Consider the following 15,130-nt stretch of genomic DNA (forward strand, 5'->3'; position numbering starts at 1 on the left):
CTGTGCGGTCTGTCTCTGTCTTTATCTTTATGTTTTTTCAGAAGATCTGCTGTTGGATGGCTTACTGAAGCCATATCAGAATTTGAGGACTGTAAGTGAAAATATCTAATTACAATAAGGGCCTGATGACATATAGTTCTGGCATTGAACAAAGCACAAAAGCAAGAGTGGGGGACATCATGGTTTGGGCCTAAGCAAGTGACGTAGTAAGAATGAAAGTCTCGGTGTGGTATTTGCTTTCCACAGGCGAGACAATTGTTAACTTTTTCTGACATTGGTTAGAGCAAGAAAAAAGGATTCTCAATGGGGTACTTAGCTTTAGAAGACTTCAGCTTCAGTTCGGAAGATGAAACTCAGGTAGCAGCCAACCGGCACTTGTGTAAACTTCTGCTTCGGGCTCCGTGGCAAGAAAGACTGATATAATGGCTTCGGCTGCCTTACTTTATACTACTGATGACCTGACGTCAGGCCTGAAGCAACAGCAGCCGATGCAGAAATACTAAGCCTCTGGTATTCGGGCCGGCCGAGGGCTAGCCTGGCAGGGATAACCCACAAGTGATGACTGCAACAGTGAAACACGAAGAACATCTGCAGAATGCTAAAGAGAAAATAATGGAATATTTGGATAATATGCATGAATTTAGAAAGATTACTATTAAGCAACTATTTTTTTGTTAACTCCAGAACACAAAAACTTTAAGCACAATGACTTAGGTGAAGGAAAGTAAAAGGGTTGCCACCAAACTTAGGGAGCATATGATAAGAAAAATAACCAGCGATATTATAGAGGTATTACAGGTATTATGGAAATAGGACGCGGTGGTGCAGTGGTTAGCGTTGTCACCTCACAGCAAGAGGTTCTCCCGTTCGATTCTCGGATGGAGCACCTTCTGTGTGGAGTCTGCATGTCCTCCCCGCGGTCGAGTGACGTTAAAGACATGTAGGTAAGTGCATCCATGAATGGGCGTGCCTTCTTTGAAGGTTGGGCATCGGGTTGGCAACTCGGCACTGTAAAAATCCACTGCCAATCATTAGCGGACCGGAGTTCCGCTGTGGCGACCCCTAACCAGGAAAAGCCGAAAGACTTGAAACAGGTATTTTGGAAATGTTATGAACATCTGTATATAGCAGAGGAATGTGGAAATCAAGAAAGAAAACAAACAGAAATGTTTATGGAATACTTAATTATGCGAAGGTTAGAGGTAGATGAGGCTCAACAACTAGTAGTTAAGACAGGAGATGAGACAAAAATGGTAATGTATAAACAATGTGTACAGAAGTCTCCAGGAATACATAGTATTCCTGTGGAAGTTAGGAGGGAAGAAAGTAATAAAGATCTAGAATATTTTGTTTAAAGGGATTTTACAATGAGGGAAAGCGTCAGCACACTGGAAGAAAGCATTAGTGGCTGTATGACCCAAACAGGGTAAAGACCTGTCAGACCTAGCTTCATAAAGATCAATTTCAATTTTAAACCAAGATTATAAAGTGTTTATGTCTATACTAGCTATAAAACAGCAAAGGTTTTGCAATATTGATTGATATGGATCATATGTTTTTCTAGAGAGGAGGAGATGCCAACATTTAACAATATTAACAGAACAATGATGATCCATAGAGATGCAGAAAGTAAGAAAATACCATTGTTGTTGGTGGGTCTTGATGCAGAGAAAGCAATCAACAAGTGAGTTGGGGTTATATGAGTAAGGCAATGGAAGGAGTTGCATTCTTTGATACAATAATAAGGTTAATTAGGAGGATATATGAAGGCTCAACATAGAGAATTAAAGTGGGAGGGTTCCTCTCAGATAACTTGTGTTTGAATAGAGGAGACAAACAAGGGTGTCCTCCATCCCCTTTGTTATTTGCTTTATACTTAGAAACACTGGCAAATAAAATAAGGGACTCAGAAATCCAAAGATATAATTGGTATGGTAATCAAATAATGTTGGTTTTATTTGCAAATGACATTTTGTACTTGATAACCCCAGAAAAGAACATCTGAGTGTTGTGGAGCATTTTGAGATAGCTTCAAGTCATTTTAGGATATAAAATTAATGAAGACAGAACAAAAGCTGTAGCTGTAAATTGTACACCCACACACAAATTTGTTCAGCAATACCAAATTTTATGGCACTACAGTAAGATGAAGTACTTAACGGTATGGATTTTTTAAAAGGCTTCTGTTAAGACAGCTAAGGATATGGAAGAAAAGGATAAACAAAAGATAATATAAAAAACTAAGAAACTAGAAGCTCTTGTTTATGGATATGGACAGCAAGATACAAGCAGTGAAAATGTTTTCAGCCCCTTTAGTTCTATATACAGGTCAGGCATATTTGTATCAAACAGAAGTGAAGTTGTGAACAATAACTAAGAGTTGAAGGATTTTTTCTGAGAGAGTAAGACAGCAAGAGTTAAGTAGGATAAGTTGATTTCAATAGAACAATATGGTTTAGGAGTACCCAATCTGAAGGGATATTTTAGAGCTATGCAGTTAAGGCTCTTTTACACAACACCAGAAGAAGGTTATAATTGAAAGTGAAAACTTGATGATAATGATGAAGCAGGGGGAGTTCAAGAAATAAGAACAGCAGAGCCTAAAGGAGAATAACAATCATACAGATTATTATATTCATAATGTTGCAGAATGTATTGTAAGAAATAAGTCAATATGAGAATGAAAATGAAAGATTTTATCAATAGGGATGACTGTTAAGCAGGGGTATACAAAATAGGCAAGAGGGAGCTGGAATACAATGGACTGGCAAAGGAAAAGGGTACTGGGAGTAAATAACAAGAGAGGGAAAGGTAACAGAGTGGGATGAGACCAACAAGAAATTTGGACTTCAGGTTACAGACTGCCTTCCCTCCTAAGGATTGATATCACAAGTACAAGCAAACAGAATGGATAGGGGAATCTTAAGTGAAAGACCTGTTCTGGTACAATTTCAGTCAAATCTAGAATAGAAACTAGAATTAGAAATAAAACTGATTATTAATATGACATATAAAACAGTGCATGATAACTACAAGAATGAATCAAAGGAGTTTAGAAAAGATTGGAAAGAGACTGTAAAAGCTATTTACAAGGAAACAATGAGAGGACATATGTATGGCTCCCAAGTATGCAACAAAGCCCAGAAGGTTTAGAATTTTAGCTTGGAGTTGTTTATATAGGTATTTTTATACTTCAAGCAGACTTCAATGATTTTTTTCCTCAAGTAGATAGCAAATGTTGAAGGTATGATGAATAAGAAAGGCACAGCTGGGAACATGATTTTTGGGACTTAATGAGTTGGCAAATTTTAAAAACTCCCCTACAGAGTACTATGGCACAAATGTTATGATTACAAATGGCTGGAAATAAGGAAATAATTCCTTTGAGCTGGTACACGGGATCTGAGTTGTACAGACGTAGCGAGGTCTTTTTACATTTAATTCTGTTGGTTGCCAAAAAAGCAATTACTAAAAAATGGAAATCAAAATCTAAACCAACTATATTTGAAGCGTTGAATATTGTAAAAGAGATAAAATAACCGAGGAGGGATTTTTAGGTAAGAGTAGGAGCAAATTACAATGAAAGAAACTGAATTTGTGGAAAAATGTATACAGAATAATGTTCAGGTAGAGGAATGAGGTTTTAAAGATAGCAGATAGCAGGAAAGACAGAAGTCTGGTTTGAAGGATCAGGGGACTACCCCAAAAAGGAGGAAGGCTTTCCCCATTGTAGAAACCCCCTCCTGAACAACTCTCATATCCCATTTGTCTGATGCAATCTGATGCCAAAGGGGGAAAACTCTGGACCAGTCTCTTGGACAGATACGAAGGAGTGGCACGGAGGGAGACAGGAAGAATGCTGAAATAGTCTGAATTGGAGGACTGTCCTGCTTCAGGAAAGTTCTTGCTTTTTGTTTGATCCTTCAGGACATTTTTTTGTTTTAATTCTGAGTGCCAGAAGCTTGATGGGGTTATTTGTTTTAATTTTCAAAAAAAGAACCAGAGTAGTTTGTAGACTTTTGAAAGGAGAAATGAAAATGTAAATAACCCCCTGAATTAATTTCACTCTTTCATCAAATTGTTTGAGCACCTGAATAGCAGGAGCAACCAACCAAAACATCCTTATCCAAAGGAGAATTTAAAATATTAGATTTTACAAAATCTGAAAATTTCTGATTAGGTATCCAAGAAAAACATCTAATCGTAGCAGCAGTAACTGCAGCCCTGGTCAGCACAACCATACACACTTTTTGAAGAATGTTTAGTGACCTGCGAAACTGTAGCAATAATAGAATTCAAAGAGGACCAACCTTCTGATGGAAAGGTGGCAGAAATGTTCCTCAAACTGTCAAAACAAGCCAACATATACTTTAACATACGAGCCTGGTAATTTAAATTTTTGGAGATTAGAGTTGAAAAAAAAATCCTCTTTACAAAGTTGTCAAAAGTGTTTCCCTCCTTGTATGAAGAAGGATAAGCATTAACCAAATTCTTATTAACAGCTGGAGAAGAAACAGAAATAGCTGCTGGGTCAGTGCTCAGATGAGAAAACAAAATGCTTGCAAGAGTGAGGAACTTTACAAAGTTTGTCTGCCATTTTAGGGAGTGAAGGTCAACTATCAGGCATATGGCAGGCTATATTAAAAACATCCTCCACGGCTGGCAAACGTGGTGGAATAGGACTAGGTAGTGAGACACCCACTTGCAACATTGCATAAAGAATTTCCACCTTTTCCCACTGAAACAAACTATTAATTCTGGCCACAGTCTCAAAAATGGAAAAGTCCTCTACAAGAGACAGAGAGTAAACGCTAAACTCTTGTACAAGATATACAGTATAAATATTTTCCTCAGAATCGGATTCTGGGTCATATGAGAAAAACAGAAGAACCCTGTACCTGTCCAAGTCAGAATTATCAGATAAGACATACCCAGTAAATGAAGGAATAACACCATGTCTTCTATTATCACTGTTAATTTGTTCTAAAGGTTTCAAAGCTTGCAATAAACCCCTAACCAAAGAAATAAACTCATCCTTTTTAACAGGAAAACTGACAACAGCAGATAAATGTGTAAATGTCTGTTTCATTTTTTTTCTACTGACATCCCTAAATGGCAACCAATTCAAGTAGAAGAACTCACAGATGAAATGCATATGACCAAAGAAAGTGTCTCTCCCATGCCCACTAAGAACATAGCTAACTCCCCGTTCATGGTGGCTAAGTGGGCTATACCAGAAACCTCCAGAAAACAGTGAGTGATCTGTGGAACCACCAATGGCCACTGCAGAGTCACCCAACCAGTGTATGAAGCACTGCATGATCTCCTGTTGTGTCAGCAAGAGCTCCCTTGCAGTTTTTTTTTTTTTTTTTTTTTGGTAAGTATTGCAGGAGAAGGAAACAAAGAACTGGTAAGTCAATCCATGTACCTGCCAAGAATGAAACCTGTTCCTAGGAGTCAGTCAGAAAGTAAGCTGTCACTAAAGTGCTCAGAAGTGTTAGACACCTTCACTTTCAAAAATGTTAACCCAAATAAAACACAAAGCAATCATATAAAGAGTACACTTCTGTCCCCAGAAAAGTAGTTAATACCATTAAATACTTTAAAAATAGACTGCCGGACCGCTATCATGTGACAGTCTAGACAAAATATTAAAAATAGCTCCAAATACCAGAATTCTTATGGAGACCACGTATAAATTCAACAAAAATGTGTGGAAGGAACTCCACAAAGAAGACTTATCTTCCCAGAAATGGAAGAAAGATGCTATCAATCCTCTAAATCTCAGGAGGAGTGCTCTTGAGGACAGCAACAAAGTACTGAAGATAGCTGGAACTCGGGTAGCTGTTTCCTTCCTTGGGAGCTCAAGCCACAGCACCTTAAGCACACATTGGGAGGGGGTGGAATCTCAGACTTTGGAAGACTGGCCAGCTGCTCTATCTTTGGTAGGATATAAGCCATACAGTTAAAAGTATATAATGAACATGTATTTCTAAGTATACATATTGCTAAACTGAATATGCCATTCTTTCCATATACGCTAAATGTTTACTTATTATATTTATTGTCATTTGACATCAGATATTCCTGTTTAAAATGCACTGCTGTTGCATTTTTCTATAACATTCATGTTAATGGTATTATGCTGTACTTCACTGAATGTTACCTGGAACTTTCTTCCAGGTCTGCACTAAAAATAAATGCAAAAAAAAGTTGGACAACTTCTCTCCCTTCCTCCTCCTACTACATCAACAAGAAATGTAATGCATGGATATTGGTGACAAGACTTGGCAGCCCTTTTCTGCCATCAGTGAACAGGTTAACATTAAGGCTGGTAGCAGGTTTGGAATTTGTGTTTTTATTTTTTAAACACCTTTATTAAATTATCACTTAAGACATAGATAAACATATATTAACAAAAAAGAAAACAACCCATTTTAAGATTTTTCCATTTAAATACAATATAGATCACATATATTTTCTTTGCTACTATCAGTCTAACATTACAAAAATTACTGAATTCCTGTATTCCTTTAAACCTCACTCCTCCCCCTCCTGAATATTATTATGCATGTATTTTTCCCCAGTTCCACTTATGTCTATGTAATTTGCTCCTTCCTTCTCCAAAGATCCCTCCTTCAGTTCTTTTCTCTCTTTTGCAATATTCAATACCTTAAATACAGTTGGTTTAGACTTTGATTTCCATTTTTTACTAACTGTTTTTCTAGCAGCCAACAAATTAAAACTTAATAAGGCTTTCCTATGTCTAGGTAATTCAGATCCTCTAACCCAACTCAAAAGAATCGTTTCCTTACTTACAGCCATTTGCTCACCCAATATTTCTGACAAGATCAAAGGAAGTTACTAGGCTGTCGACCCGGAGGTCATTTTAAGCCTAGTCATTTCATCCCAATGCAATACCACAGATACTCAAGTCAATACTGTATTTAATAATGACTGCCCATGTCCAGGAGAGTTGTGGGCGTTATCCCCAGTAAGAATTTACAGTGCCCCATCCACTCGTCCAGGTTCCTTTTGAACAGTATCATAGATTTGCTCTGCTTCACATGAATTGGCAGCCTATTCCAAAGATGCAACAGTTGCTGGGAAACAAATCTGTCCCTCCAGCACATCCTATTCAAGTCACAGGCTATATATAGGTCCCTGGAATGGGTAACTCTAGTCCCATTTGATTTATGGATGTGCAACAAATTCTTTAGGTGTGGGTTGGAGATTGCTCTGCAAGGCAGACATAAGTTTCCCCTAAGAAGTCTATGTGATACTGAGTACAGTGAGAGAGACTTTAGGCGATCTGTGTAAGGCACATGCTGGAGTCCCTTGCTCATCTTAGAAACCTCTGAGGTCTATCCAGTTGTTGCAGGTGCTTTGTACGGTACATGCTGAAAGGGGTGTTATACTCGATTATGGGCCTGATTAGTGATGAGTACACAGGGGTGACAACCTCCTTTACTCAAGAGGTGATGCCTTTGCTAATCAAGTATGCTACACAGAAAGCCTACCTTACTACAGTTTACACATGGTGGTCAAAGTTAAGGTCGTACTCTGCTTGCGATCCCAGATCTCTTACCACTTCCTAGATGCACACAGTATTGTTGTTAATTTGATAGTATGAAAGGACACTGTTTTTACTGAAGGGAATGATGATGCATTTCTTTGCGTTCAGTTTGAGGCCATGACTAAGATATTGGCCATTGGTCTGCATAAGACCCTCCTGAAGTATACTGACATCATTTGGAGATGCAATAATTGCACCCCATTTGCAGCCATCCACAAACATGGTAAGCCACAGCCCCTTAGTTTTGGCATGAACTTCGGAGAAGTATATACCAAACAGTAAGGTGCCCATCAGTGACCCTTGTCACCCGCTGGTGACAGGTCTGCTGGCTGATGTGGAGTCACCCACTTTGATAGTATATGTCTGGGTTGTGAGCCAGCTGGCAACCCATCTTACAACAAAGGGGTTTAAATTCAGTTTGCTAAACTTATCAGTAATGACAGAGTATTGGATAGTGTCAAAGGTCTTAGCCATGTTGAGGTATGCTGTGTGCAGAGATTTTCCTTGTCAACGGCCCTGGTCACATTTTCGAAGAGCTCCACCAGGTTTAACAGGCAGAATCTGCCAATGACAAAGCCAAATTGAGTCAGATCCAGTGTTTGGAGGTCGCCTATATCTTTACTTATGAGGGCCATGATGATATGTTCCATGCATTTACAAATGAGGCAGGCAGACTTATGGGTCTATAATTCTCTGGGTATGTTGCTAAGCCACCTTTGTGGAGTCAAATAACTGCTGCTGCTCTCCTTTCCAAATGAACATAGCATGTGGTTAGGCTGTGATTGACTAGGGTACATAATGATGATGGCAGTTCATGTTTTAGTTTGTTTAAAAGACAGCCTGGGATGCTGTCTGTTCCCACAGAGGCTGTGTTTTTTGCCTTAAACAAGGCTTTAATGAGCAGCTCTTTGGATATATAGGGTGGGGAGGAAATTTGGGGCAAGGTTTGTGATAAGTCTGGAGGGGATAAGGGAGTGAAATTTTGGTCAATCTGTCTACTAGCAGCTTTGCTATCACTGTGGGATCAGTGTGTGTGATACACTAGGTCACTAGTTCGGCACATGCATGAGTCCTACCTTTTAGGATATGTACGTAGCTGTAAAAGGCCTTACGGTTATCCTTGTCTGTGATTGACACATTTTTCTCAAAGTTACCCTTAGAGGATTTGACATGTTGTTGAGGTTGAGGAGGGTACTCTGTAGGGAATTTTTACACTCCCAGTTCCCAGTTAAGTCTTTCTTCTCCGTCGCAACTTTAACATTTGCTATCTACCTGAGGAAAAATTCTTTGAAGTCTGCTTGGGGTATAAAAATACGTATGCAAACACTTCCAAGCAAAGATCCTAATCCTTCTGGACTTTGCTGCATACTTTGGAGTCATACATATGTATTTCCATTGTTTTCTTGCAAATTGCTTTTCCAGTCTCTCATCCCAACCTTTACTAACCTTCTCGGATTGATTCTTACAGTTATCATGCAATATTTTATATGCCCTGTTACTTATCCTTTTTTTAACAGCTGCTTTTATTCCAGATTCAGCTAACAATTCTACCAGACAGGTCTTTCACTTAAAATCCCCCATCCCTTTCTCTTTTTCTGTATTCTAAGATCAAGCCCTGGTAGGGAAAGCAGTCTCTAGCCTGCAATCCAATGTCTTCTTGACCGCATTTCACTTTATTACCTTCCCTGCTTGAGTTATTTGATCCCAATATCTTGGTTCCTTTGGCAGATTTCTCCAGTAAATTCCAGACCCCTCTTACTTACTTTCTATACCCCTAATTGCAGTCATCCCTATTGGCAAAATTTCCTTTTTCCATGTTTGTATTGGCTAAGTTCTTAGAATGCTTACTACTTTTGGCTGCATCCAAAATTCCACTCTGTCTTTTTTGCACTTCCCCCTTACTTCATTCATTATCCATTTTCACTTTGAATTACAATCTTCTGCTTATGTTATGTACATCAGAATTACTTGTGGACCTCTAAAATATCCATTCAAATCAGGTAAACCTAAATCACCTTGTTCTATTGGAATGATCAACTTATTATCACACTTAACTTTTGCCCTCTTTCTCTCCCAACAAACTTGTACTTTTATAATCTTGTAGCAGCAAGCTGCAGACAGTTGGTTAGCACTGTGCGACTGAACATCAGCAAGAAACCGGGACAGTGAATACCTTGATGAGTTTTAGTCACACAAAAAAGTAACTGCACACACATATCAAAATGGCTCACTGCATGTCACTTACTCTCTGTTCTGTAAATTGAGTAAAAGGACTATAACGGCAAAATTATACAAAATGCTTTGATCAGTCTTTAAAAAGATTTGTGGTTGTAGCTTTAAAAACTGCATGGATGTTTCCAGGTACGTTTAATTACACAATTATCACCATATTTTTCTATTATTTCCTGATATGAATGCCCCTGCTTACTGCAATGTTTTTTTAAAATGTATTCTTTAAAATAGAAAGCAGCGTGGACATTAGTTTGTTGTACTTCAGATTACAGTTTATTACCTTTGCTGTCAGATGAGTCACAAATATCAGTCAGCTTCCACAGTACTCTCTTGCTTTCAGCATTCCTAAATAACATTTTGAGAAGGGTAAAAAAAAACAAAGGCATTATCTCAAAGGGAAACATCTTGGGCCATTTAACACTTTAATACTTTTAGCAAATGCATCCTTGTAAATATTAGTAAATAAACACACAGATCACCCCTTCAAACCAGTGGCATTCAGTAACTTTACAGCACAAGTGCAGAAATATAAAGTCACAGTGCAAATAACCTCACCAGTTACTCCCCTCAGGCTAAAATGTAGTAATTCAAAGTCTGTCCCACACTACTTCAAACATGAGTTGTCTGGTATGATGTACCAAAAACTTTTCATAAGACAAATGTGTGAAAACTGAAACAGGAAATGTAACTGAAAGCTGAAAGCAAGAAAGCTATACTTATCTGATACAGTAAACCACTGGTACAAATGTGTCAACTAAAAGAAAAAGGAGCAATAAAACAACAACCAAAACGCAAGTGTAAAACACGACCTCAGGCATAATTTCTGATTAGGTCGATTTCTAGAACCAGTAGCCTGTCTTCATCTGGTTCAGATATTGCTGACTTCACAACTTACAGATGGGGCACCAAACAAAACAACACAAATTCTGTGCATCAGATTTCTTCACTACACTGTCACAGACTCTAAAAATATTTAGCATACAGCTGTGGAATCCAGCAAGTGCTCGAGTCAAAAAAGGTAATGGTCTTGCATTCATGTAAGCTGCATCCCTGTTCTCCTTAAGTGCAAACGTCCTACCTGCAGTATCTTATGTAGTCAAAGTACTGGAATGGTAACAGTCTACCATTCCACAAAAACAATCACACACAATCTGAAATACTTTACTCTTTCTGCACAGGAGGGGTCTACTTCATATGAGTGACAATTCATATGACTGGCATTCATTTGGTCGACAGTTCATTTGGCTGACAAAAAGTATAGGTGGGGGGCTTCACCCCCCCCAATGTGGGGGGCTGTGCCCCCCCCCCAACTATATATAACAACTCCACGGTCACACAACAGTGGGGAGGGGGGCAAATCCCAGGTTTTTGCCTTGAATACTTTTTGTCAGCCAAATGAACTGTCGACCAAATGAATGTCAGTCATATGAACTGTCAGTCATATGAAGTAGACCCACACACACATATATATATATATATATATATATATATATATATATATATATATATGTATATGTGGGTCTACTTTGTTCACTGAAAACACACTTCACTGAAACTCATTTAGCTGAAAACTCATTTCACTGAAAATCAGTTGCCTGAGCACAATTCACTGAAAGCTCACTTCACTGAAAACTCATTTGATTGAAACTCATTTTGTTGAAAGCTATACGGCCTGTTCCCCACTGTAATGCAATTCTGGAGTTAGTATATATAATAAGTGAGGGCACAGTCCCCCACATTGGGGGCTGTGGGGGACATAGCCCCTACCTATTTTAAATGTTGGAAACCATAGACATGGATACTTACAAGTTGAATGAATAACTCTTTCCAAAAGATAAAAATACCAAAACAATGTGGGGGGCTGTGCCCCCCTCCAAACCCTTAATATATAAACTAACTCCAGGATCGCACTACAATGAGGAACACAACATATACCATTCAATGAAATGAGCTTCAGTGAAATGAGTTTTCAGTGAAGTGAGCTTTCAGTGAATTGGGCTCAGGCAAATGATTTTCAGTGAAATGAGTTTTCAATGAAATGAGATTCAGTGATGCGTGTTTTCAGTGAAACGAAGTAGACTCGTGTGTATATATATATATGTATATATATATATATATATATATGAAGATATATATATATATATATATATATATATATATATGTATAGGGTCTACTTTGTTCATAGTTTCATAGGTTCGTACTAGGCTATCTGCCATAGGGCATTTATAAGCCTAGCCAGAGTGTGTGTGGCTTTACCACCACTTAGGATGAGAATACTACGCCCTTTTAGGGTTTAGTTTACTGTGACTCTGTCTAGTAGTGACACAGAGATGACCCCCGGGGTAAACCTACGATCTCCCATCCACTCGTCAAGATTTCTCTTGAATAGAGTCAGTGAGGGGCTCTGCCTAACATGGACTGGGATTCTGTTCCAGAGTGTAGGGAGCCTCTGGGTTATGAATCTGTCCCTCCAGCACGTCCTATTTATTTCTGTGTTGAGGTTTAACTCTCTTGCTCTCGTGGCTCTGATGGATTTGGATTTTCTGAGGTGGAGCATGTCCATTAATTCCGGATTGGACATGGCCTTGTACGTCAGGCACAGATCACCTCTGAGTAGGCGGTATGCGACTGAATAGAGCTGAAGTATTTTCAGTCGGGCAGCATATGACATATGTTTAAGACCCTTTATCCTCTTGGTGAGGAACTTTTGGGGTCTTTCCAACTGCTGCAGGTGTCGGGTGAGATACATCCCAAATGGGGCATTGTACTCAATCATTGGCCTGATAAGAGAAGAGTACAGGGGCACAATGACCTCTCTTGATCTAGATGTGAAACCCTTCATGATAAGGTGGGCAATATAGAAGGTCTTCCTAACCACTTTGGCAATGTGAGTGTCAAATGAGAGGTTACTGTCAACCTGGGTCCCTAGGTCCCTGATTACCTCTTCCAGATTTAATGGATTACCACCTATGTGGTAATTTGTGGGTACCTTGTTTTTCCCAAAGGGTATGACTATACATTTTTTGGCGTTCAGCTTAAGGCCATGGCTCTGGCACCAATTATCCATTTCTATGAGGCCTCTCTGAAGGATGTTTGTGTCCGCTGGAGTATCAATTATGGCGCCCAGTTTGCAGTCATCTGCGAACTTTGTCAGCCACAATCCTCCTATGTTTGCCTGTACCTCGGAAAAATAAATGCCGAACAAGAGGGGTGCCAGGACTGAGCCCTATGGGACACTGCTTGTGACTGGCTTAGAGTCTGATATAGCTCCAGCAACCCTGACCCTGTGGGTTCTGTCCTTGAGCCAGTTTGCAACCCATCTTGTGACATATGGGTTTACATTTAAGCTGGTGAGTTTGTCTATGATGCCCGAGTGGGGTATTGTGTTAAAGGCTTTTGCAAGGTCAAGGTAGGCTGTGTGAACTGCCTTACCCTCATCAATGGCCTTAGTGACTGTTTCAAAAAAGTCGACTAAGTTCAAAAGGCAGGATCTGCCCTTGAGAAAGCCAAATTGGGTAGGATCCAATGTCTGTAGGTCCCCAATGTCTTTGTTTATGAGTTCCATAATAATCCTCTCCATAGCTTTGCAGACCAGGCTCGTCAAGCTTATGGGGCGGTAATTTCCAGGGTCCGTAGAAGCACCGCCTTTGTGAAGTGGGGCCACTGTTGCCGTCCGCCACTCTTTGGGTATGTATCCTGTAGTAAGGCTAAGATTAAACAGCAGCCTTATGTGTGGGTTTAGTTCCACTTGGAGTTCATGTAGCACACAGCCCGGGACACCGTCTGGTCCCATTGATGCTGTGTTTTTAGCTTTAGAGAGGGCAGCTCTCACCTGGGCATCTGAGATGTTAAGGAAGCTACACTCTGCTGGGATAGTGATTTCTCCTTTTGGGGGGGAGGGGGAGGAGAAATTTGCACTGAACCTGTCTGCCAGAATGGTGGCAATGTCAGTTTTGCCTATGGTTAGTTGCACCTGGATGGTCTCCGATGCTTCGTGCGTTGCCACTAACCTGGAGATGTGGGTATCTTTGATGAATATGGATACTCCCCCTCCTTTTGTGGTTGGGTCCAAGTTTTGGGGCCGGAAAGCATGATATGAGGAAAAACCTGATAGTGCTAGGGTGCTCTCAGGAGGCTTGAACCAGGTTTCAGTCACTGCACAAACATCGATGTTCTCCATACTGAGGAGGGCTTCGAGGGTGTGCATCTTGAGGTTTAGACTTCTGGCACTGAGCAGCATTACCCTTAGTTTTTTTCCACTTGTGTTTTCTAGGGAGGTAGGTTTGTCATTTGAGCCTTGCCTAAAAAAGGCACTATGGGGGTGGCAAGAGCCTTGGCCAATATCCGGAAGCCCAGGTGTGACAGGTGCAAGCCATCCCTTGGGCAGCGTGGCTTGTCAAGCATGTCATCCCAAGCAGACAGACATTGGATCCCCTTAGAATGACACCAGTAATTAAGCCAATTGTTAAAACTGATCATTTTGTCTTTGTAATGTGGCATCATTCTTGGTGAGGGTAAGATGCTGCTTAGGGTCAGGGTCAAATCGGCCTGGGCTACATAATCAGAGAGCTCCTCTATGTCTCTTTTCATGTAGTCCAGGGAGGTACGTCTCAGGTCGTTCACACCGGCATGTACAATGACTGAGTCATATTTGTACTTGCTGTGGAGTGACCTGAGTGCTTGTGTTATGTGGCGGATTCTAGCTCCCGACAGGCAGCTTACTGTGACCTTTTCCTTATTCAGTCTGGTGAGCGGGACGTCAGTGTGTCTGACTATGGAGTCACCTATTAACAGTGTGTCTGGCATATTGTTTGGCCTTAAGGGCTGTGACTGTTTAGCACACTGACTTTGTGAACTATGTGTTGAATGTGCTATGTCTTGAGGTGGTGGTTGCTTGGGTGTCTGCTTTGGAGGCCTCTGTTGTTTTGGTAGATTTTTAATCAGCGCCTCCGAGTATGTTTTTGTGTGTTTATGTGTTTGGTTTGCAGTTGTGATAGTTCTATATGAGACTGGGTTTGTGGTGTGCGTGGTTTCCTTCTCCTCCTGACTGGTCTAGCCAGTACTGAATTGAGAGAGCTCAGCCTCCAGTTTGGCTATATAGTTGCATCTCTCGCATATATTTGTATTTGTTGGGAGGAGGAGAGGGTTGTCTGTGTACATGAGGCAATTGTAACATTGCCTCAAGATTCCCAGATTCACCAGCTGAACAGGAGAGGATGCCAGCAACGGACCCTTCGACATGCTAGAAATAGTGAAAAAGATTGCTGTGTAACTGAGTCAGAAAGGACCTATAGGGAAATGGGTACTCAAGGGAAATTTAG

At 40.2% G+C, this 15,130-nt stretch overlaps 1 protein-coding gene across 1 annotated transcript in view; it reads right to left on the reverse strand.

Moving 5' to 3' along the window:
* Window positions 1-15,130, reverse strand: part of LOC122808415 (F-BAR domain only protein 1-like) — a 2,144,012-nt gene that overhangs the window by 112,240 nt on the left and 2,016,642 nt on the right. Inside the window, exon 25 of the mRNA XM_044079378.1 lies at window positions 10,089-10,153. Within this exon, the coding sequence (XP_043935313.1) occupies window positions 10,089-10,153 (65 nt within the window). The remainder of the gene's footprint in view (window positions 1-10,088; window positions 10,154-15,130) is intronic.

This window comes from Protopterus annectens, chromosome 8.part0, assembly GCF_019279795.1.
Source record: "Protopterus annectens isolate FY-2018-M chromosome 8.part0, PAN1.0, whole genome shotgun sequence".
Lineage (NCBI taxonomy): Eukaryota > Metazoa > Chordata > Ceratodontiformes > Protopteridae > Protopterus > Protopterus annectens.